At 54.8% G+C, this 24,947-nt stretch overlaps 1 protein-coding gene across 1 annotated transcript in view; it reads right to left on the bottom strand.

The window, feature by feature from the left end:
* Positions 1 to 24,947, bottom strand: part of FAM135B (family with sequence similarity 135 member B) — a 97,325-nt gene that overhangs the window by 6,007 nt on the left and 66,371 nt on the right. Inside the window, exons 8-15 of the mRNA XM_053930452.1 lie at positions 20,108 to 20,261; positions 18,011 to 18,060; positions 15,393 to 15,548; positions 14,401 to 14,474; positions 8,556 to 8,710; positions 2,715 to 4,632; positions 993 to 1,159; positions 517 to 608 (exon numbers count right to left, since the gene is read on the bottom strand). Coding sequence (XP_053786427.1) covers positions 517 to 608; positions 993 to 1,159; positions 2,715 to 4,632; positions 8,556 to 8,710; positions 14,401 to 14,474; positions 15,393 to 15,548; positions 18,011 to 18,060; positions 20,108 to 20,261 — 2,766 coding nt within the window. The remainder of the gene's footprint in view (positions 1 to 516; positions 609 to 992; positions 1,160 to 2,714; positions 4,633 to 8,555; positions 8,711 to 14,400; positions 14,475 to 15,392; positions 15,549 to 18,010; positions 18,061 to 20,107; positions 20,262 to 24,947) is intronic.

Raw genomic sequence — 24,947 nt, 5'->3', positions numbered from 1 at the left:
GATGGTCAGAGGACAGGAGGGCATGACAGGCCAAGGAGAAAGGTCACACATGTGTGAGGATTGGCAAGGGCAGACATGGGGCAGACATTCTGGAAGGGTTCGTGCAACCTCAGGGACTAACTTTTGGAAGTTCAGACGGGACCAGGGAGGGAGACGTGGGGTCAAAGTAAAAAGACAGTTTCTCATAGGAGATGCTGGCCTACCATGTCACGGGCTGCCTGGAGCTGCGTGCCGGGGCCAAGAGGTCTCCTGAGTGTCCATCAGGGAGGGGACGGGGCAGGGGGAGTGACAAGAAAGCCTGCAGGGCCCCTCATCACCTGCCCTCCGCGAGCCCTAAGGCCCTAGAGGGACAAGGCTGACTGGTCCGTTTCTTAGTGTCCATGGACAAAGAAAGGCCCGTGTTTGCAGCCAGGTCCCCTGCTGTCTGTGGGTGCACAGCCGCCCTGGTGACCTGGGGAGGCCTGCATCAGGGGCGGCTCTGGGAGCCTCACAGCCCAAGGCCCGCAGCCCTCGCACCTGGTTCTTCTCCGACATCAGGAAGTCCAGCTTGCCCCCGGGCAGCCCCAGCTCAATGAAGGTCCTCACCAGCCGGAGGTCCGCGCTGTTCCCTGAAACCATGACAAACCCACCCACGTCAATCCCCTCAGAGCGGGCGCTCCAGGGGTTCCCTCTCCTTCCCCTCCGTTTCCCGCATTTACCATTTTTTGTTAGGCAGCTAACAGAACTAAAACGAGTCCAACCCAGTTCTCCCTGCATTCATTCCACTTACCATTCATTCATTCCATTCCTTCCTTCCATTCATCCATTCACCTTCTGGACAGGTGTGCGTGCCAGATGCATCCTTTCTCTGGGGGCAAGGCCTCTTCCCTGTACCCAGCACACTTCCTGCCGCCCACCGTTGCTAACCACCCACTTGTTGAAGGAGTGCCTGATCCAAATGAATTCACGTTTATAGCACAGAACTTTGGGGGGGAAACCGCTCAGGAACTCACCATCCAGGCCGTGGACACAGACTACCAGGTGAATCCCGTCTTCCAAATTTTCCTCCTCTTCCTCTGGTGGGAAATACGGTATGTCAGAAGCTAGTACGGATAAGTCACTGTACAGAAATCCATCAATCTTCAGTTCTTTTTTAAATTTCTCTTTGGCCTGATAGAAACTGGAGAATACACTAGTTAATCACACGCCACGCTGAGCACTGCGCACTGAATAGGAGATGGGTCGAGCTGGGATGTAGGAATGATGGACATCTAAAGGAAGTGTCTGCCCAGGGGCCGAGGCTGGAGATGCGACCTCCGGGGAGACAGCGGGAAGGGAAGCTTTGTTCTGAGCAGGGATACGGGACAGCACCCCAGGAAAACCGAGGGCTCCTCTGGTCTGGGTTCTGCAGATTTCTCTGTGGTTCCCGCACTGCGCAGGCCTGGTGAGGTCCTATCCAGCTCCCAGGACCCACACAATCTTTCCAAAGACCTCCCCAGAGTGAACGCTTCTCGACCTTGACTGAGGCCACCATGGCCTGGCTTCCAGCTGCTTCCCCTGGGTCATCTCCCAGCCTCCAAAGGGAACACATTTCCCACGACGAGCCATATCATCGTCATCTTTATCACCATCACCACCATCATCATCAGCTTAGCTGTCACCTTCAAAAAAAGCCTCTCCTGGCCACCGTGTCTATTCACACTCACTGCCCCCAGCCCAGTAAGGTCCCTCTCCCCACCCTGGCTCAGCTGTACAAACATAAGCCATCCCATTTGCCCACTTCCCCTCACTTACGGCTCTCCTCTCGCTGTTAGACTGCGGGCACAGTAACTGCCAGGGCAGCACTGGCCAGGGACTGGGAGCTGCCCCCCAGCTGTTTGTTACCCTGATGGTGGGGGACATGTGGATATCTAATAATCTTTACGAAACAGCGATCCGATGTGGACCTGCCTGGGCCATTCCTTTTGGAACTAAGGTGACGATGGACCCTTCAGCATTTTGCAAGACAGTGCGTACGATGGGATGCTTTGATAAAATGATTCTGTGATATACTTGGCCAACTATACAGTTTGCAGGTGAGGTTGCCATAGAGCTACAAAGCCAACACAAGGATGAAGGGTGGATCTGGACATCGCAAAAGGGACGACAACGTAAAGAACCACACACAGGAGCTGACGAGGCAACCCTGGTGAAGTCACACTACTCCCGAAGGCCCCTGAAGAACCGCCCTTTCAGAACGTGAAAACATGGGAGTGCACGGCACTCACGGAGAGCTGTTTATCATAACAGACACCGCAAAAGAGACTTAGATGGCCAACGCTAAAATAGTTTGTTAATAAATCATGGTACATCTGTGCTACGGAATATCGTTTAAACCGGAAATGATAATGCAGAAACAGATCGCTAAACACAGAAAGGCGTTTCCGGTACCGTAGGCTGGAAAACACTTGGTTTGTACAGAACTACCCAATTTTTGCGTAAAAAGAATGTACAGATCCAGATCCAGATAGAAAAACGTGTGGAAGAACTCACATAGCGGCTGCACGTGAGAAGCGGGCTGATACGTTTTACTTCTTTACGCCACTCTGCATGTCTGACCTGTACGGTGTTGACATATTATGGTGTTTAAACGAGGAATCGGTGATCTCAGTTTTGGAATGGGGTGCATGGCACTGAGGAGCACGTGGGAACACGTGACTGCCGGCGCTGGGCCAAGCACGGCCCCGCGGACTCACCTGAACATCCTCTCACCGACGTCTTCCTCCGGCCGGCTGGAAGGGGCGGAAACAACCCCAAAGGAACCCGATGGTTGGTGCGTGATGGGAAACGGGGTCTGTTTGGAAGAGAAGCCAGCTCTGGCAGGGGTCTCCTTGGGCACAGATGAGAACGGGAGGCACGTGGCAGTGCAGGACACGGACAGGTTGACCACCTCCACGGCTTTCAGGCTGTCTGGAGAGAAGGTCTCTGCAGGGGCCAGGTGGGGCCCCGCGGTGGAGGAGCCAGGCCGGGGGTCCTGGTGACCCACAGCCTGGGAGTGTGTGGAGGGAGTCACAGCGGAGCCCCCCACACCTGCCTGATGGCCCCCCTCCAGGGGCACCGCCTCCTCAGCGCTGCAGGGTGAGCTGCTTGGCTCGCCGGTTGAACCCAGGCCGGTGGCTTCAGCAGCTGGTGTACAACTCAGGTCAGGGACCTCGTGGTCCGTGAGGTGCTCCACGCCAGGGTTGCCGCTGTCGGACGGAGCGCTCACCCCCACATGCCCATGTGCAGACATGCCCCTTGGGGTCTCCACTTGTGCCCTAGGAGAAGGTCGGTCCCAAGGGCCTTCAAGGGCTATGATACGTGGTATCTGAAAATTCAGACCTTTGGTTTCGACCCCTGGCAGGGTCTCAGTTCTGCCATCAGGACAAGAGGGTCCTTGAGGATCCGAGTGAATCTCTTTGTCTTTGGGGACGTCTCTGGAACCAGGGCCCTGCTGGCTGCCCGCGTCTGAAGCCACCTCCACGAGGGGATGCCTCACCCCAGTGTCCTGGATTCGGGAGCCACCACTGGGTTCCCTACAAGGCCGCGGGGGATCTGTGCTCTCGGTGTGACCGGCCGAAGTTTCTAGGAGACCCCCTCCTTGCCGCACAGTGTCCATGTCTTCGGCAGACTCCTCGGGGCTGCTGATTTGGGGTGCCGACACCGACTTGGTCAATTTGGTGAGCGCCAACTCCCGCTCCTCCTCCTCAAAAGGCAAAGAGCTGATGGAGGTGAGGGATGCCTGGATCCCGCTGGGCAAACTCACATTGCTCTCGGTGCGTCCGCCCTCTAAGGAGTTCCTGTGCAGGGCGTGTCTTCGCACCAGCTGATGCGAGCCCTCCCGGTCGCCGGGCAGCTCCGGAGCCCGGCTGCGGGCCTCCGACCAGGCCACGGAGCTTGGCTCGCTCTCAATGCCAGAATCCGAGATGATGGAGGAGGATCTCTTGATGAGCCCGGAGAGCACTGACACGTCCTCCTGCTCCTCTGGGGGAGGGTCCTTTGGGGACGCCCTCCAGGCAGAGTTCGGTGGATCACAAGGCTCACTGGGGAAGAGCTTCACAGTAAGCGGCAGCACCTTACCATCCTGGGCGGCTCCCTTTCCCACAGTCCTGAACTCATGGGGTGCTGTCTTCTCCGAAGAGGTGGCATTCGAATAACTTCCACCCGCTGCCCCTCTGCGGTCTGATTCATAATTATCTCGAAAGTGTTCACGCCCATGCTGATCACTAGCGACCACTGTGGGCTCAGCTCTCCCGGGGGGCTTGGTGCTGGCCTTCACATCCATGTAGTCCGGGCCATCCCCTGGGCTGGGGCTCCTTCCGGGCTGGCTGTCATTGGCCAGTGAATGCGTTCCAACGTCAGACCCGTGGCCAGTCCGACACGCACCTTCAGGCAAACCTGCTTCGTGCTGGAACTCGCCGATGGTCAGGTACACCTGAGATTCAGAGCAGACATCCGCCCGGCTGGGGGTGGGTGTGTTCTCGCCTGACTCTGCACAGCCAGTCAGCTCCTCATCGGAGTCCGTGTGGGGTGGTTTCAGGCTGGGCAAGATGAGGCACTGCCGGAAAGGTGATTTTCTGCTTTCCATATGGCTCTCTTCTCTGTCTCTTAGACGCGTTCCTGCAGGACTGGTTGCTGGAACATCAAAACAAGGGTAAACATTCGAATTTTGCCCTACAGAAAAAAAAAGAAAAGAAAACCACATACTATAGTTTAAGACTCTATGGCCACAAATTATCCAAATGCCCAATTGTATCAGAAAGAATCGGGCTGGACTCTGTGCCTGGTTCCTTGGAGGTAAACTCTCAATTCTTAGAACTTCCCAAGTGATAGGGATGTCCTGGTATTCATGGGCCCCGAGAGCTGAGGGGGCCCGGGTGACCACGGTGAGTCCATGGTCAGTTTATGCTAAGGAGGCTGCTCAGAATGGGGGTGGCAATGCCGGGAAGACCAGCCACGCCGTTAGTGGTGGGGGCTTTGCGCCAGGTGATACCAGTACGACCTCTGCCGGGGAAGGTGGGCTGAGGCTGAGGGCTGGGGGCTGAGGCCAGCAATGTGGCCAGCAACTCAGTCGACCCTCCTGCATAAGGAAACCCAATAAAAACTCTGGAGACTGAGGCTTCGGTTTCCACATACGCCAAACAGAAACGGTTGGGGGTGGGGAGGGCTGATTTCCTATTTTATTTAAGAAGTTTAAATCTCCCTTATGGTTTTAATAAAAGTTAGAGGACTATAATCGCTATTGAACATTAACCAGAAGTAAACCATGGAGACACTCAGTGTAAAAACGGCACGGACTTTGAAGCATCATCACCTCACACCTGCAAGTGAAGGTTATGATCGGGTCAGGATCGGCTTCCTTTCCTGGACACACTCTCCGCATCGTGAGAGGCTAAGCCGATGTCCCTTCCTCTGGGGGAACCGCCCCACACGCTACAGCAAGCTAGACACCCGCTGTTGCAAATTCCCAAACCCCCTCTGCACACACGGAGTGTAACACGTCCACCACCATGCTACAGTCCATGGGGCATTTCTTGCTCCCCCAGGAGAGCAGGGTTTGTGCTTTAGGACTAACTCGATCCCCAAGGCTCGCGCCAAGTCTGGCACGTAGTCAACGAATTGTGTTCACAAAACGAATTGAGGAGTAAATGCCAGCAGAACAGAGCCAATGAGTCTCCTTAACTGTATGCATTGGTTTAAAAAAAAATGCGAGTTCATTTTCATGTAGCCCCACAAGCGGTCCCCAGCACATCCCACAGGCGAAGCCCTGCACTAGACCTCGGGCTGGGGAGAGGGGAGGTGGGTACTACTGATAACAGCGAGCCAGTCTCTGCCTTTCAAGGACTCAGAACACATCAGGAGGATGTTGGTACCAGTAGTTGGAACCAACGCGGGAACACTGGAGTTGGTTCTCCTGTCCAAAGACCGTGGGCCGTGTCTGGAGAACGGGAATGAACCTTTTTCCGAGGAGGGGGTGAGGAGTCCTACTAGGAAGAGGGATGGCGTGGGCAAAGGCCAGGAGTCTGCGGTGCCCGGTCTGGCCAGGCAGCGGTTAAGCTCCACGTGGGGGGAGCAGGAGTGGCCGGGGGAAGCAGGGGGGGAAAGCCCGCAATCTGGATGAACTTGAATGCCCAGCATAAATGTGGAGTCTGGTCGTTATATCACAGGTGACAACAGCATGGTGGGTTCTGGGAACAGAAAGAAAAGACACACCCGAGGGAGCCTAGCCCGCTGAGACGGGACTGAGGGAGGAGTGAGGGGGCTCGGCGCCGTAGGGAGCAGCATTTTACTGTCACCACAACAGCCAAGGCAGAGTGAGAGTCGGGTACTAACTAATGCCACTACTGGACATCAGTTCAGCACTTCCTTCGGGCCGGTCGGTCTTAAGTGTTCTGTGGACGGACCCCCCCAGGGCTGGCGGGGGTCCTGTAGACAGAAATCGCCACCCGTTGGCCCAGTTCCACACAGTTACCAGTGGTCGGAACAAAGCGGAAATCCAGGGAGCCTGGCCCGCTGTGCAGGCCTCCGGCGAACGGCTCTGTCGCCTTGGGACAGGGGAGTGAGCGTGGGCGGGAGGAGGGGCCACAGATAATGGAGCCAGAACTTGAGAGTGCCTAGCACACAGTGGGTGAGTGCCTAGCGCACAGTAGGCGTTCTGGCCGCAGTAAGGTGGCAGACCACAGACAAGTGTTACCCTCGGATGTGCAAATACAACTCTTCTAGTTCCCTTTTCACTCCACTAAAGGGTGGGCCGCAGATGAGGTAACATCATTTCGAGTTAAAGATATTAAGGCGGCTGCCAGGCCCTTGAGGAAATGGAAAGAGCTCTTGAATTGCTGACACTTTTGCTCTGGGATGGAAGAACCATCCAAACACGTTGTAAAAAAAGTGAGAGGCCAAGGGAGGCATCGGGTTTTAAATGGGGGTGTGGATCCGTCTGTACAAGTTGTTTCAGGGATGGGGATGGGTCAGCTGAAAGGTGCTGGGAGGGAGCCAGGCCTCTGGGAGCAATGGCCTTGGGGCAGATGGGCGGTCAGTGCTGGGGGCCCAGTAGGGAAGTCACAAAGAGAGGCCGGCCCTAAAACAGCGAAGTGGCTCAGAGAACCTGCCTGGGCAGGTGTGTGCCTGCAGGGTGCTGCCCTGGGGTGGGGGAGGGGCGGGGAAGCCCCTGGCAGACCAAGGTCCACTCTCCAGCTAATGCTGGGGGGCGGGGCTCCGCGGAACTGCAGCCAGTTTGCAAAAACAAAGCCGGGCACTTTGTCTTGAAGGTTCACACGAGCTCATGGTGTAAGGCGTGCGTCCATGAGGGTGTCCGTGAATACGGGTAGGCAGCCTGCACCCAAGCCTAGTGAAGGTAACATTAGACAGTCTGGGAGTGAGGGCTGGCTTCTTCTCAACTTCTTCTCTAACGCCTCAAACTTCCTATGGTTAAATCATAAAGCTCTAACGAAGAGGAACATGCAGATGCGCGCACACACACACACACAGTCTCACACACAAAGCTACAAAGTACAGCTTTCTCCCCCAGCCAGGCTGGCTGCCATCACTAGAGCCACCATTTGGGTGTCATACCCTGTGTGGACACCAGGTGTCAGCGTGCAACCAACAGCCAAAGAGCATCCTTACTCGCAAGGCAGCGCTGTCCTTGGAGGTCACGGGGACTTGTAAACATCCTGCCAACCTCGGCTTGTGGACACCCTGAGAGGTACGTGGGCACCTGAGCCCCGCGGGTAGAAATCCTCACCGTGGCGGCTAGGCAGGCATCGTGGGCTTCAGAATCGGGGGAACTTGGCTGTGAGTGTTGGCTCTGATGTGCTGCCTGCTCTTTAATGCACACTCACATGCCTCGTGCCTCAGTTTCTCTCTGTGAAATAGGGCTTGCAGGATTAAAATGCTAAAACGTATTAACACCTCCCACAGAGGGCCTGGCATTTCTGATCCCTGAAGGGATCGTGGGCGTGTTCCAGCTGCTGGTTCCCCTGAGCCGGGCTCGGGAGGGGACAGAGAAGGACACTCACTGCCTGTCTGGCTTGCACCAGATTCTGCCGAGATGACCTCTCAGCTCATGTGAAAACTGTGCAACACCAGCAGCACACACTGTGTGTGAGCACGCACACGCAGACGTGCTGTCTGTCTGTCCTCCCTGAAATGAGTCGCCTGGATTGGTGGAGGAACTGCATTACCATTGAACTAGAAACGACTTTATATCAGAATTGCATGTCGAGATAAGAGGATCCCCCTCCAATGCTCCCAGCACTCTGGCAACAGGGCAAATTTGGTTGTGTTTTGCAGGTAAAAACATAGGACATCCCTCCCCGGAAGGAGTGGGCAAGGGAGTCTTTATTACCATTGTCCCATTGATACAGGAGCTTGTGAGTTTCACTGAAAAAAAGACAGTCCCAACAACTCCCTAACCTTAGTTCTGGTGTCTCCTGTGTGAGCTAAGAAGCCCCCTCTGTTCATTTGATCCCACGGCCCTTGGGATGTGAATAGAGTGACTTCCAGGAACCCCCTGGCAAGCTCTGTCCCTGAGCCCTTCCAGAGCAAAGAAGACACACCTGTGGCAGGGCCGTCCACGTATCTGTCCTCGAAGATGACTGGCAGGGTGCTCCAGTCGCCGTCGATGTCCAGGCACTCCGCGGGCAGCGGGGGCATGGTGGTGAGGTATTCTGAGCTCCGGATGGCCAGAGACAGCTGGCTGTGGGCCTGGACCCTGGGGAATGCACAGCCAGGTGAGCGTCGGAGGAGGAGTTCAACGCGGTAAAATCGCGGCCCCATCCATTCCCCCACCCCAGGAAAACATTTGGAAAATGTTCAGCAGACTCTGACAGCCGCCATCTGTCTGCCCACCCTTCCTGGCTCCCCCAGGCCCCCGAGCCCAAGTCTGCTTTGTGGTGGAGCTGGTCTGGGCACTGGGAGAGGCCGTGGGCCACGACCGCACAGTTGGAGAAGCACAGGGCTCAGTCATGTTCCGTTCAGTGGAGTGGAATAGATGCCACTCCGGTGGAACGGGGCTGGGTCTCCCGCGGCTAGGAATCTCACCTTTCGGAGGAGAAACCGAAAGCTCTGTGTTTATATTCCTATCTCTCTGACCGCCCTCAGCACTCAGGGTCTGTCGTGGTTGGTGGCACTTGATTTAAGAACCAGCCACGACAGCCTTTCTTGCTCACTGTGTGGACGCCGGCACCCTCGATCAGGGTGTAAGTTCTCTGTTTAGGGACCATGTCTTTTAATTCTCCCACACAGGGTTCTAAAAATGCCCCATCTCCTTCCTCTGCAACATCCTCAAATACCCCTCCTCCAGCAGGGATCTGGGTCCAGAATTCAAAATGATCAGAATCCCTAATTCAAAGGCTAGGCTGGTAGAAAACATTCATTCCCTTCTCCTCCACTTCCTGCAGAAGGGAGAGAGTTTATTCCCACCTCCCCTTCCGGAAGGAAAAATATGAGCGTTCCATTGTTTTTCTCTATGCCAACCCACTTTTTCACACTGGAAGAAGAGGGTGTTACTGGGTTGTGAGTTTGGAAGAAGAATTGAGCATGCATAGCTCATGTCTGTCTGTCTGTCTTCAGCCCTTTTGGGAGCAGCCTGACCCCTGGAGCCCCACCTCAATCCCTGGCTGTGCCAGCCACCGGCTCCTGCAGCACAGCTGTGGCTGCAGAACTCTGCACAAGCCCCGAGCCACATGTCTACTTCAGCATTCTCAGTAACAGATGACGATGAACATGTGTGCATCCGTGGCACTTTGTATGTTCACATGCAATACACATATGAACTATGCACATTTTCTTTCTTTCTTCCTTCCCAGTCGGCGCCTACCCGATGAAAGGGAACCAAGAATGTATTCCCTTCCTCAAAGCCCAGAAGTCCGCTGCAACTTCCTAATCCTCGGGCCCTTTCTCTGAGTGTTCAAATGGACTCTTGTTGTAATTAATTCTGAACTTCTCAGTCATCGTCAGAACTTGGAATTTGGGTCCAGTTTTTAGCTTAAACTTACAAAGTATTTTTATGGAACAGCGAGGTGCGCAGAATGTGTAAACAGGCTGAGGCATGAGCCCAGGGGACTGAAACTGGACTCCAGACCTGAAGAGCTCACCACGGAGCCAGGACCCGATCAGGTCATTAAACCAAGTGGTGCTAACGCAGCAGGAAGGGCTCAGAGAGTCTGTCTGAGTTATGTCCCGCAGGAGTCATCTCCTGCTGGGAGATGGCCCCAACCACAGGGACTTTGTGAAAACTCGACCCAGGGCATACCTGAAACTGTGCTTAGGCTGTGTTTACCAAATGACTCAAAATGCCACAATGACCTCACACCTATTCGGTGGCTGTTTTCAGAACAAAAACCCCAAGTGCTGGCCTGCGTGTGGAGAAGTTGGAACCTTTGTGGGACCAAGACGTGGTGCGCCCCCTGCGGAGAGCAGGACAGAAGTTCCCCGACAACTTAGTAGAACTACCATGCACCCCCGCAGCCCCACTCCTGGGAGTGCAGCCAAAAGGACTGAAACCAGGGTCTTGGGAGAGGGCGGCTCTCCCGGGCGCAGAGCGGCATCATCCGCAACAGCCGAGACACAGAGCCGGGCTGAGTGCCCATGGGCAGGCAGTGAAGAGAGGAGGTGTGGTGCGACTCAGTGGTATTCAGCCTTCGACAGCGGGAAATTCTGCAAGATGGGAGCCCGTGGGTGAACTCACAGGGCATTACGCTAAGTGAAAGATGCCATTCGCAGAGGACAAACACCGGTGATTCCACTTTTCTGAGGGGGCTAAAACAGTCCATAGAATCAGAGAGCAGGGTGGTGGTTGCCAGGAGCTGGGGGGGGGGCATGTTGGGGAGCTTCCAATCTACAGGCACAAAGTGTCGATGAGCAAGATGGGCAAGTTCCAGAGAGCTGCTGTTCGGAGCCCATAGGGCCTGGTTTACTGCCTGTTGATTTCAATGTCGGGGGTCCCCCGGTTCCAGGAGCACAGCCCAACAGCATACAGATCCTTCTGGTCTAGAGGCTGAAGAACCCACGTTTTATTCTTTGGGGTGAATTCTTTAGGATAATCGCTCAACACCACACACAGGAGTCGGAGCAAGTAGGCTGGGGGCGGGATACGGATTCCCACAAACCCACTGGCTCACTGTGTGGTCCCAGATAAATTACTGAACCCCTTCGGGCCACCCAGGTTTCCCAGGTTTTTGTTCCGTCAACGTGGGAATAGTAACCGTTCCTACCTCAAGGAGTGAATGGACACGCAACGAGCTGGCGAGCAAAGCACTCAGCACAGCCTCTTGCCGGAGTCGGGTTAACAGGCTAAGCTTCAGGGCGGCAGGCAATCGTTTTCAGCCCTACATACAGAGCATCTCGTAGAATGAATGAGGCTTAAAAGTTGCACAGTGGGAATTAAATCATCAGGATAGGTCGGTACACACAGCAACGGTCCACATTCATCGCTCCAGCAAACGCCCACTGAACCCCTTGCTGTGTGGAAGGTACTGGCCAGACAGGGGGAACGCAGGGAGGGACAATAAAAGGTACCCTTGCTCCTGGCAAGCTCTACCTCATTTCTGAATACTTTCTAAATATTGCAGCCCCGGCAGGAAAGCGTCTTCGTTGGGCGTGGCATCTCAGCATGACCGCGCACACTCCCGGAGAGGGGCAACTCTCCCCTGGGCCGCCCTGTCTTCCTGCTGGCCCACCCACGTTTTGCAGGCTGGCTTTCGCCTCGGATGCCACGGGTTGCCTCCCTGCGGCAGCCCCGCCTCTCTCCAGCTCTGATCCCTGGGGGAGCATGCCCCCTGCCCCGCACGGCAGCCAGCAGAGCGAGGAGCCTGCCGCTCTCCCCATTTAGGATTCGCTGCTGTTGGCAGCCCTTCGCGCCTTTCACAGAGCGATTTCTCAGTGAGAAACGAAATGCCCCCTTCTCTTCCACAGTTCTTATTCTTAATGACCTAATTAAAAGTTTATTTCCTCTTGAATAATTTAGTGTCTACCCTAGCCCATGCTTTAGGTTATAGTTTAACATCTACTATCCCTCGAATGATTGCAAATTTCTCTTTCCAGTTATACTACGGTACAAAGGTTACAACCCCCTCTCACACGGATGTGTACTTTCCATAGTGCTTATTGCATTCAGCCTCATATTATGTGCTTACTTCTACTGCTGGCGTGTAATGTCCTTGAGATAGGAGATGTGTGTTGTCCCCCCTCCCGGAATCCAGCACCCCAGGGTCTGGATTAAACAGATATTTGCTGCATGAAGGCACCTCTCTCCCTTTCACATCTAAGCAACGAGTTCAGAGAGGCTCAGGGCCTAGCTTGATGTCCCAAGTGTTACAAGCTACGGAACCAGGATTTCAAACCGCGTACATGGGATGTGAAATTCAAGGTCTTTCCGCCACACCCACTGGGCCCTAAAAGAAAGAGGTTAATCATAGCGGCCACGGTACAAAGTCCGAAGTCTTTACCCTGGTCACTGGGGCCCCTCTCATGGGCGGGTCCCCACCGACCTGCCTGGCCCACCCTGCTCCCTTCTCCTTCCTGCTGCTCTTCAAACATTCTGTGTCCCCACGCGGAACTGTCCCCTGTGACCCCCTTCGCCTGCACAGTCCTCGTCACTGTCAGGCAGGGCTTTCGACAACCTGGGCTATCTCCAGTTGCTCTGGCTAAACAGGCGTCCCCCTCCCCCAGGGCAGGGCGGAGCCAGTTCACCCTGGCTTGCAGGAGACCCTTGTAAGTCCATGTTCTGTGCTAATTGAGACCGATCAGGGAGGGAGCAGCCCCGCAGTGGGACGAGGCCGACACTGCCACCAGAGCTGATTGTGCTTGCTCCTCTCAGGTCTGGTCACTAAGAATTGCAGAGGACAGCGGCCGCTCCCTCCTCGCCATGATAACACACAGCCTGCCCGTCTCTCCATCCGAATGAGCAGCCCACAGGCACCGTGACTTTACTTTGCTCCTTGCCGTGTGCTGGGTGCCCGTGAGTGTGACAGACGACTGTGTCACTCACTGGCCCTTGTCTAACCTTCCCTGCGGCTGCTACTGTGGGCTCCACGTGCAGGGGTGTCCTCGCTGGGTCCTCACAATTATTATCCAGCCCATATTCCTTATTTTCTTTAAGGAAAATAAGATTTGGGAAGGCTTAGAAAAAAACAAACAAAAAAAGAAAAAAGCAAAGGTGGCATTAAAATAACCCTCTCAAGGACCTGCTGGAGGTAAGTGGAGGGACGGGTTTTGAACCCAGGTTGGCTGGTGCTCCATCATCTGTTGGTTGTTCAAGGGGTTGCCATGTCAACAAAATTCTTCCGTGTGTCCTGGCGGTCCCCCATGTGCGAGCACACTCGGGAACACAACCGTGGCCCGGCTGTCTGGGGACCCCCTGTGGCCGGGTAACTCAGGAAGCAGACTCCCTGAGGCCCAGCATTTCTCTCAGCTCGTCTGACTCTGGGTTTAGAAGATACATTCGGCAGCTCTAGCTGGGGGCTGGACCGAGGGCAAGAATAAGTGACCGAGACAGTCTCTCAATATTTCTGAAGAAGCTATTTTGACGTGCGGGTGGGTTTTTTATCTCGGTGCCCTCTCGCTTCCACAGTCCATGAGGCCAACTGTGAATGTCAGTGTGCTTCCCAAACACAGTGAAGTGGGGGGGGGGGAATTAGGGTACAGAGATGAGGGCGAAGACAACCGGGTGTGTCCTGAGTGATGGGGGAGGGGTGGCACCTCAAGTGTTTCTCCCGCGGGACCCACTGCGGCATCGCCAACATCACTCCGGCTACACGGAGTTCTCGAGGGGCCCCTGGCATTCAGAAACACAGGAAACCCTGGGACTTCTGTGGCAAAGGCCAACACATCATGGAGGGACCAGGGCTTCTGCCACCAGTCAGTCTGAGCGAGGAGGGCCTCATCTTTCGTCAACCCTCTGACCTTTCTATGTTTGCATTTCTCCTTTGATTTTGGAGGAAGGGGAGCTTCCTCCAAATCCATCGGCCCCCCGAATGAGGCAGTCTGGTCTTAAATCTTAGGCTGAACGCACTTCATAGCCACCGCAAAATCCCTGGCAAAATCGGAGCAGGGGGGACGGTTTCTGACATAGTTTGTAGCCGCACCATCTGCTTCCAATTCATTTTGCAAAGAGGACTCGGCACTGATGTCTTCAGGGCCCAGGAAGACTGGCTTCTGTCTGCGGCTCCATAATGACACTCAATGAAAGAAAACTTGGCTGTTGACCTCTGCCACCTGCCAGCTCCTTCCTCGGCCACTTGTCTGAGTCCTCTGCCTGCAGAGCAAATGCGACTCAAGGGACAGAGGCAGGAGACGGCTCTCCTGCACAGTCGGAGGTGAAGGACAGCAGCCACTTGGAACAACAACGTCCTGGGCGCCCACTTTAGGGTGTGACGTGGGGGAAGGTCATGGGCTACTTACAAATTTTCCTGAAACGTCAGGGCGGCAGGTTTTTGGTGCTCCATGTAAAAGAAGGCCTCGGAGAACCTTCGGACCTGCGGAAGAAAGTCATGTAAAGAGTTCCCTTCGCTGGGTGTTGGGCATCTCCTTGATTTTCATAAGGAGACTGAGGCCCCAGGAGGCACGCACTGAGAGAAGGAGCTGAGCCCCCCACCCCCACCCCAGCACTCGGAAACAATAGCCTGTCTCTTCCTTCGTGCGGGGTAGGGACGGCACCTCTCACAGCTCTTGCTCGAGCCTGCTTTATGGACACAGTTTCGTGCATGCTTATGAATCTGCTCTTGCCTCGCTTTCTGTCATTTTTATACATAGGTCTTATTTCTTCCACTCGAATATAAGACACTTGAAAACAGGGACCATAAAGAAATGTGGATGAAACGGTATTTGGGAAGCCAGTCATGGACTCGGATATTTGGTCCTTTTGCCAACTTTTATTAGGTCTCAGGACTTGCCCAAGCTGGGAGCCAACAACTGCACCAAGGGGGATGTCTTACCTTCCAAAATACCGTGTATTTTGCTGTGTATAATGCACAATTTTTTGCCCAAATTTTTTAAGGAAAAAGAAGGATGCGTATTATGCTCGGGTATAATGATTACATACCATGGGTATATAATAATGATCCTGTGTATAATGCACACGAAAAACATGGGTGCGTGTTATACACGGCAAAATGCAGTACTTTTCAAAACACCATCAAAGCACTTGTAACACCCCAGACATGGACTGACTCTGCTACCGTCTGGTAGCCAAGGAAGCTCTTTCAGGAATGGCGGAGCCAAGGCCTGAGAGGTTACGCCAGGCCACAGCCACCTCCGGGCCGGTTCACAGGCAGCCAGGACCAGCCCTCCAGCCCGCAGGGTCCACCCCAGATCTTGTTCTGCCGAGTGAACGCACTGCTGTGAGCTTCGTCCAGGGGCCACCGGTGTGGGACTCATGCCGTGTGACACCTTACCCTCAGGGTGTGATGCTCCTGTGCGAGGTGAGTGGTCACGTGGGCATGTAGGGTCACCGTGTCGAGGAACAGGGCCCACAGAGCCATGAGGTGGGAGGCGAGCCAGGCGAGATCCTTACTTATCTGCTCAGCGATCTTCTCCGGGTTGTTCAACATCTGGGGAGGCAAAACCGTGAAGGTGGAGGGCGCTCCCCCAGGGCACCACTGGGGCTCCTTCCTGACGGCTCTGCTGACTGCTCTGTGTTAATGGCTCTCTCTCCTTTCTCTGGACGTGACTCTCTGCCCCCTTGCAGCCCGAACTCCGCACTCTGCAATCACCACAGCTTCCACTTATCAATATTGGCTATTCGGCCACCTGCACAGGCGGTTCAAGTGCAGGACTGTCTACCACAGAGCCACGCAGCCCCATCACGGTAGGTGTGGCCACAACGTCTCCGGGAAATGATAAGGTCCTTGGTGCCTCCCAGCCCCAAGGCAGTGAGGTGATTTCCACATGGTGGGCGCTCCACAGCCCCAGCAGCCTCCTCTCCCGTTACTCCAGATTCCTTCAGGGGGACCGCAGTCGCCTTCCTAAAACTTACAGAAGCCAACCTACACACTCCCTGCTTCTTCAAGGGAAGAAGAGTAACTTTAATCCAGGAGAGGTGAGACAGAGGTCAAGTCTCCTAGGAGAGAGGCAGGGAGACAGCTGACGGGGCTGACCCTGACTCTTAGGCCTCACCATTTGTTCAACAAGCATTCAGTTCCCCGGAGAGCCCCCTGGCCAAGCCCCGACCCTTCTGGCAGCTTCTGCCTGGTGTGTGAACCAGCCATTTCCCAGGAGACTTCTAGTCCTGGGAAGGTCTCTTCCATTTTTATATTCCCAGCAAAAGGTACAGAGTAGATGCTTAATAAATATTTAGAATGTTCACATGGAATAAAGATACAAATGCATCGCTGCATTACTGTAGAGCTCTGTGTTTGCAAATTGTCTCAAGTCACCTGAAACAGTTTCCATCTCCGACCCCATCCACCGGAGATGGATGCATTCAAGACTGGATATGGCCACTAAGTGGCAATATCGTGCCTCTTAAACTCTCAGGGCTGTGAACACAACTTTTAGGGGCATTGTGGAGTGGGGGGGGGGGGCTGTTTTTTCCACTCCAAATCACCAGGCTAGCCCTGTAGCACACCACCCCCATACCCCTTTCCCTCCCTGTCACCAGCCACACCCCTGCAGAAGTCAGCTAATTCCATTGCTTTGTGCTAAATAAAGCCCGGGCACCCTGGGGCCCGGAACGGGGAGGAAAGCCGGCCATGAGTCCCTCATGAGATACGTCTGCTAGACTCATCCGCGGAGTTCTCTCCTGAACCACCGCAGGGATCGGACACGACCGTATGACCGGGACTCCCACGCAGCCTTGGGTTCAGGCCCCAGGCCCACAGCCGAGAGGCTCAGGGACTTTCAGGAAGCCGCACTCTTTTGCGTCCACTTGTGGAAAGTAAGTGGGGACATACCCGTGCCTCCTGGTGGGGCTGCTGTGGGGGCAGCGTCCTGCAGCAGGGCAGGTGGGTGGGCAGCACCCAGGGCGAGGACCAGAAGCTGGCCTCGGGATTGTTTTAGTGTAAACGTGGTCACCTGCTGTTTCCTGCCTAGAGACACACCGCCTCCCACCTCCCCCTCTCCAGCCCCCAGAAACTGTCACTTTCCTCCATGGCCCCTGTGACTGGGAGTTAGTCCCAGCTTTGCCCTGTGCACGGCACACAGGCCCCTTCCTGGGTAGCTCGGGCCCCCCCAGGGGCCTCAGTCACCGCATTGCCTCCCTCCCGGGAGCCCTGCTCACGGATCCCCAAGTGCAGCCCTGCGCCCATGCCCTCCGCTTCCAGCCCCCGAGGCTGGACGGCCCTCCTACAAAAGACAGGGCTCCTTTCGTGCCTCCAGTCCCGGCTCCCACGCAGCCTCCTCTCTGGGGTCCACTAGCTTCTGCCTCCTCACAGTTCGTGACCCACCCTTCTGCGGTCCTCGGCCACGCAGGTATCTGTGTCCACACCTGTGACCACAATGGCCTGTGCAGCCCAGTGCAGTGACATGTGTGAGTGCCACCCTCGTCACAGCCTCACAGTAGACAGGAGGGGACAGGAAGGTGCTTGAGAGGTTGTCACTAGTGACATGCACCTGACCAGTACTTACTAAGCACACGGTCTTTACACATCCTTGATGAACTTTGGGCGAACGCTCACTACGGTCTGTGTCATCACATGGCGGGAGCTTGCCCCCTGCCGGGTCTGAGTCCGCTGGGTACAGGGGCACGGTCCCCATTCCCCTCTGCGAGAGGCAGGTAGTTGGCAGTCAATCAGAACTTGTTAAAGGGATGGGTCGTGGACAGGGAGGTGTGGCCCAGGCTCCACAACACAGAGACCTGTTAACCTGGTGAGTTTCCCCAAAATATCCAGCACAGAGCTAGGCACACAATGGCTGACCAATAGATGTGTAACGACTTAGGGAAACGGGAGGTTAGTGTGTTTTTCAGCCTAGAGGGGGTCCTGTCTTCCGTCTCTATTTCTTTATCAAACAAGCAACTACATTTGTCCTGCATAACGACAGCCACTGAGACCCGAGGAGTCAGTCCTGCAGTTACCTGTAGCTCTGAGCACAGCTGGGAAAGCGTCTCTTCGACAGCGAGGGACTCTAGGAAAACAAAGGACAACACGCAGTGAAACACACACACCCGGAAACGCAGCAGCTGCTAACTGCCTCACAGAAGCATAGGGTCCCGTGGGCATTAAAGTCACAGAAACACAGCGCCGGGGAATCCCCTCTGGCCTGTCCAATCCCTCCTGCCTACGGGGATCATGCTGGTCAAGTGGATGAGCGGACATGGAGCCCTGTGACTTCACAGTCCCTGAGGTCACCACAGACTCTTGGTGCCAAGTGATGCCACATCCTTTTGTGCCTTTGCCGGTACCTGTGCATGGGCACACTCACACTCACACGTGTGTGACCCCTGTGGGACACGGGTTTGCATCTCTACCCATACAGAGAGGGGAGTGACCGGAAGCGCAGAGAGGGGAGCGGCAGAGCTGAGCGATTGTCCAGCTCTGCGGACTCGGATGCTCCTGACCGTCACAGCTGTCCACACCACAGAGCGGCCCTGGGATCCCGCCGTCTTGTCAGCTGAAACCCAGGCGCTGGGGCCCTGTGCTCACAAGATGCTCACAGTTTCGCCTGTGTGCGAACCCTCCCCCGGCTCCACAGCACTAGAGTCAGCGGACTGCACTCGGCTGGGGCGAGGGCTCTAATGAAAGCCCCGCTGCCCAGGTGACCGAGAGCAGCCCTCGATGAGCACATACCTACCCACCCGGTGGCTGTCTGCAGCCTGTGGCCACCCCCCGGCACCACGGCCTGTTGTCACACTAATCACGGCTGTGTCCTTGGAGTCAGGCACAATGTCTGGCACATAGTAGGTGCTCAATAAAAACATTATGGTGGCTGCATGGACTCCCCCCAACCCCCCAAAGCTCAGTTCCTTTGGACAGAAAGAAGCGAAAGCGGAAGTCAGTAGCTGCTGAACGATCTCTACTTCCCTCCGAGCCACGCAAACTGCTTTGGCCCCACGCCCATCTTGGCTGCGTGCACAGCATTTGAATCTGCAAAAATACCAGCTCCACGGCCGCATGACTGGGAGTGGCGGCTGCCTGGTCTGCAGGGTTACAGCTGCTAAAGCTCATTGGTAAGCTAGTGCCGGAACTCACTGCATCCACAGGCTGCACCTACCCCTTCACCAGACCCCGAGTAGGAGGAATCTTAGGGGGCCTCTGCCCTCAAAGACCCCAAGTCTAGTGGGGAGGAGAAATGTGCAAGTGAGTCATTGTTACGTGACGTGTTTGGCACAATCACAGACAATGTACGCGGCCACAAATACTGCCAGAGCCAGCATCATCTCTGCAGGTGAGGTCCAGGGGTACAGGGAGAGAAGCTGAGGGCCCCAGCCAGTTTCTGCTGTTGACCTTGAATACCAGGCTCAGGATCTGGTCTAGGACAAAGGGATCTCATTCGAGGACTTTGCACAAAACCTCAACATTTTACCCACTGTAAATGAGTGACATAGTAAGACCCTACCCCGGAGTCACAGCAGGCTCTCTGCACTCCTGCTGGGCGTCAGCCACTCATCGCTGTGTGACCCTGAGCAGCCGTTTTACCTCTCTGAGCTTCTACTCCACCGTCTGTCAATCGAGAGGACTCAGGTCCAAGGGTCTCCATAATGTCTGATGATGGCAACAAGCAATGCATCCCCAGAAAACCAACTGTGAGGGCCACAGAGGGGTCTCTACAATCATCCAGATTGGAAGGTACATGTGTATGTATTTCTGTAAGTTGCAATACTGTAACCACTGCCTAGTTAAGATAAGGCTGTAAATCAGCATTTTTCCTTAGGAAGCAACTTAACATTACGTTCCAGTAGTGCCAGGGATGTAGCAGGTGTTCAATGAATGCTTGGTGGATGGATGGGTGAATGAATGATTGAATGAATGCTCGCTCCTTGAGTTGCTTGTATCTTTTCTTCCTGCACCTACATATCTGAGGGTCTCTCCTGCTGGAAAGACATGGGGTCCAGCGATACTGACCTGAAACCAGGCTTCTAAGTCAGGTTTACAGGAGCATGCCAGCTTTGCTCACGCCCAGTCAAAACAGGCACGGGGCCGCGGGATGAGCGTCCCCTGGACCCGGGCCTTACCCAGCTCCGTGTGCGGCAGCTCAGGGACGTCCCTCATGATGCTCAGGAAGTAGGCGCGGAGCCCGCGGTGGGCGTGGAGGAGCAGGAGGCACAGTCCCCGGTGCCACCTGTGCGCACGCTGCATGCAGTTCTCCGAGGGCACGTAGAAGCTCCCCTGTGGGGCGACAGAAACCAGAGCTGAGAGTCACCACACATGGCCTGGTCCTGAGAAAAGTGGGAAAAGTTTGGGGTCTCTTCCCGTGTACGGGGAAAACACCGCATCTGCCATACCTGTCTTAGCATGTTCATGTGACAGTAATGACAGCCATAATAGTGGTCATAGTAAGAATAACAGCAGAGGCTGATGACAGCACTGACCTCACAGGGTTGTGACAGCGGAATGGCACCCCCTACAGGCCTCTTTCCCTTGTCCCCATGAGAAGAGGGCATGAGGACTGACCAAGGTGGGCTTCTCAGAGAAAACGCATTGTTGGAAGTCAGGAAGAAGCTACGAGGTGACATCATCAATGCCAGGAGAGCTTTCCAGGAGGGGCTCTGAGGGTGAACATGTAGGGCCTCGCGTGAATGATGGCTTTTCATTCCGAGCTCCCTTCTGGTTTGGACTTAAGAGACACGTTCCACAAGGGCTGGAATCAAAAGCCTTTTCCGTCTCATAAGCACAAATCCCACAGCTGGACACCTGTGCCCACAGGCACACATCCCCGTGTCTCATCGTCCCCGGGGTGGGAGATTGGAAGTCAGCCCAGCTGGGGAAAAGCGAGTGGAGCAGGGTGTGAGGTGGCCTCCCGGACTACGGAGCAAGGACTCTGCTGTTTATGGAGCACCTGGGGAGGCCCCCACGCGCCCTTCTATCTGACCGTCCACAAGCAGTGTCCACGGCCGATGCTCTGATTCTGAGTTCCAACATGAAATAGAAACACGTGGAAGCCCCCATCTTCTCAAAGAAATGCAGTACAGATGGCCCACTCCCTGCAACCCATACTCTTCTGTCCGCCTTCTAGAATATGTCCATGTGCCCATGTGCGTGTAAGTGTGCCTACACACTCGACATACACAGATGTGCCCTGAGAGAACACACACAGACGCACAAGTCGGCAAATGCACTGGACACTCATTGCTCTGGTCCTCACTTTGATCGCTTATGCCGTGAAGTCCGTTCTTAGCGGACCAAATCATCAGTGGGAGGAACTCCCATTCCCATTTCCCAGATCGAAAGGCGGCGGCCCGAAGAATCGAATGACTTATCCAAGGTCACTCTGCTCTGCCCGCAGTGGACAGGATTCCCGAGTTCGAGTGCTAAATGGAGGCAATCTTTCCTCGGTGTGCCGCACGGGCCTCTGGGAACTATGCAAGGTGGCAGACACATGTCCGGCGAGGTCTGCGTGCTCAATATGGAATTTTCAAGAGAGACATAAAGAGTATGTTGGGGAATCTTCATACGGCTTATTGAGTATGGTTACTGAGACCAGACAAAGTCAAAATGCTAATCCACCAAGAAACCCTGGGAGAAATCACATGGCTGAAGATCATGATACAGAGAACGAAGCAAAACAGACCTCGTTCTGCATAAGTTGCTCACCAGCACTGCCCTTTGAAGGAGACTGCCATGCTGCAGAAAATCCCATGGGCGGGCCCTCTGGGGTGTACAGCCCGGGGCCGTGAGGAAGGGCCGGGGCACCCCCGCTAGGATGGCATGATGAGGATGAAAAGCCTCACACACTCACCCCAGCACAACGAGAGAACATCAGCAAAACCCCCTTTCCAACAGCCCCGAACAGGACCTCTAAATAACACAATAGGGCGAGCGCAGCACGAGGCTGCCGGTGAGCTCCCAGTGGAATGAGGGCACCTGGCCGGGGCCGCCCTGCAACAGGGGCATCACCTGTAAGGGGGCACGGGCGGTAGGGCTGCTGTGGAGGAGTCAGCAAGACTATTGGGCAAGTTGAGGGTGCGCGATGCCCCAGTACGATGTCCGTGGGCAGGGAAACTGACTTTGGTTCACACGGTGATGGATCGTGCCACTGAAGCATCCACAACGACCCACTTGGAAACCTGCAAATGGACTTGAACTTCATGGGAGTCTTTGGGGAGCTCCCATGGGGCCTGGCTGGGGAAGACACTGACCCTAGAGTCTCTTGGATGGGCCACTCACTGTCGGTGTGACTCGGCCAGCCCCTCAGCGTCTCACGTGTCGGTGTCTTAATGTGGGAAGTGGGGATAATAAGGCGAAGTGCTTACTTGAGTGCCTGGTTTATACCAAGTGCGTACTGCATGTTCGCAGGGAGGGTTGCTTTTTGCTTCCCTGACGATAGAGGTGGCCGAGCTTGCTCTGCACTCGGACCTTCGTGTAAATGCCTCTTGAATCTGCATCTCTGATCTACTCCTGCCCTGGGCTCCAGCGCTCTACTCCAACCTGCTGAATTTGCCTTTGAACCTGGAACATCCGGCATACAGGGATTCAATTAATGCAGGCATGCACGAACGAATGGGTGAAGGAGTTGTGGCATCCTCTACAGGTCTCAACAACGTCCATCCACCTGGACTTGATGAATATGGACCTGGACTCAAGGTCCAACTCCCCTCACTTGCCTCTACTTCAAAATTGTGGGGCTTTCTCACGGTTTGGGGATTAGACGGGGATTTGCTAGATCACCGCAATCATCATGCTGTAGATACCGATGACCTATGTAACTACATTTATTCACACGTTTGACGAAATACATACACAATCTGATTTTTCTTTGGCAAGTAGTAAACACTGGTAACTTTTCATTTAATTCAAACACAGCCATGAAAGAGAGACACATTTTTTTGTATAGAAATATCCATCTATTGTCTTGTGTGACAGTTGAGGAGGAATGCATAAATTGAATTGGTTTTAATATTCTGAATGTTGATCTGAAAATTGCAAGTCTATCAGACCTCAAAACCTAGAATTCTGTTAATAGCAGCTACTGGTCAGGGTACACCTGCTGTGGGCCCACTATTCTTCGGTCCCTGGGCTCCTCCTCTTCGTGATTCAGTGAGTTTTGCATTATTATCCCACTTTTATCAATAAGAATATAATAGTAATAATAACCACAACAGCATAATAAACAGCTAACATTTATTACCTGATCCTATTAAATGTCAGGTCTTCAGTACTTTCCAGGTAATAATCATTTATTCTAATGCCAGCCCTGGGAAGTGAGCACAACTGTTTACGGACTGGGAAACTGCACTCCCGAGCGGCAAACCCATTGGCCGGTCTCGTGGCGTGCACGCGGTGGACCCGAAATTCAGACCAGTTCCGGCATAGAGGCCACACGCTCTCGTCACAATGCCAAGTTCGCTCTGTGAACTGAGCCTCAGGAAGTTTTAAGAGTTCACCTGTGTTCACACTTCGACTCACAGCCACCCTTACTGAGCTCTTACTGATACTTCGCCTAGTTTCCCTGAGGACGAGAACGTGGTCAGGCCTGGGCCCATGGGTGGGCAGGGGTGGGGGGTGGGGTGCGGTCCCAGGCCCAGGTCACACTCCCACCCGGGCACCTGCTGGGCCTCCGTGGATGGTCCTGCTGCCCTTGCACCCAACATCACCCCAGCATCACAGGGCTCTACAGGGAACTACCAGTGACCACAGAGAAAGCCACACGGCTTCCCTCCCTCTGTGAGCTTATTTCCCACCCCCGCCTCCCCACCTGGAGACCAGGGGCAGAGTCCACCACCCACCCGTGTGGTCGGCTGAAGCGATGCAGAAGAGGAAGGGGCGCAGTGAAGGTGGGGAGCTGCCTTCGGCCCTCTGCAGGGCTAATGTCGGGAGCTTACTGCTGAGGTCCTGCGGAGTGGGGCCAGGGCCAGGGATGGAGGTTCTGAGAGAAACAGGTGTGGGAGAGGCCCCACATTTGCACCCTCGCTGTGCTTTCTCCATGGAGGGACACCGTTAGCACAGTGCCCCGGCTCCTCCCTGCCCCTTTCTGAGGCAGAGGCGTAGTGCTGGACAAGAACTGGGCTGTCCCGGTGCTCCCTTCCTGGGAGCAGGTCTCCCTCGGAGACACTGGTGTCCATCATCCTTCGAGTGCCCCACAGCTCTGTGACAGCCCAGAAGACGCATGCAGCGTGGGGCCGAGAGTCAGCCCCCAACGATCCCAGTTGCTCATTGTTTCCATTCCTGATCCCTAAACACGGCTTTCTTTCCTCTCTGTGTGCACACCTGTTTGAAGCAGTGATTATGAAAAGGGACTTTTTGGATTCAGCGTGATGCAGAAAAATCACTGCGAGGTCAGTTTGACTGACCTCCACTTTGCGGGGCAAAGGAACAGAGGTCCCTAAAAATTCAGTGGACTTGGAATTGCAGGAATAACCCAGGGTCAGGGGGTCATGTCCAGCCTTTGCGACCCACCAGCTCCAGCACCTTGGCCAGGGACTGGCCTGCCCTCATGGGGCAGGAGTGAGGAAGAAACTTCCCCTAAGCACCACACAGTCCATCAGTCCTGTGATACCATCCGTGGGAATCCCATGTGGATCCTCCGTGGGATGTGCTTCCGTGCTGGCTTTTCCTGTAGTAACTTGGTCAACTCCTACATCACCAAGGGATTCTGCCCTATTTAACCCTTTAATAGCAATAACTCATTACTAATTAGGAAAGTTGATATAGTGGTACCCCTGAATAGTCCACAACCATCCTCTGTGTTACCGTCATGCCCAAGATGCATTTAGGGTGAACGCACACATTGTCCCCATCAATCTGTCTGACTTCAGAGAATTCTATGTTCGTATTACAAGTGTGATCGCGAGTCCCATTGGGTTGCCTTGGCGTGGGGTCAGTTCAGTTCCATTTATCATCGTGACCCCACTTGCT

Source organism: Desmodus rotundus, chromosome 8, assembly GCF_022682495.2.
Source record: "Desmodus rotundus isolate HL8 chromosome 8, HLdesRot8A.1, whole genome shotgun sequence".
NCBI lineage: Eukaryota > Metazoa > Chordata > Mammalia > Chiroptera > Phyllostomidae > Desmodus > Desmodus rotundus.
The sequence above is the reverse complement of the archived record's forward strand: the minus strand, read 5'-3'. Positions and strand labels throughout refer to the sequence as shown.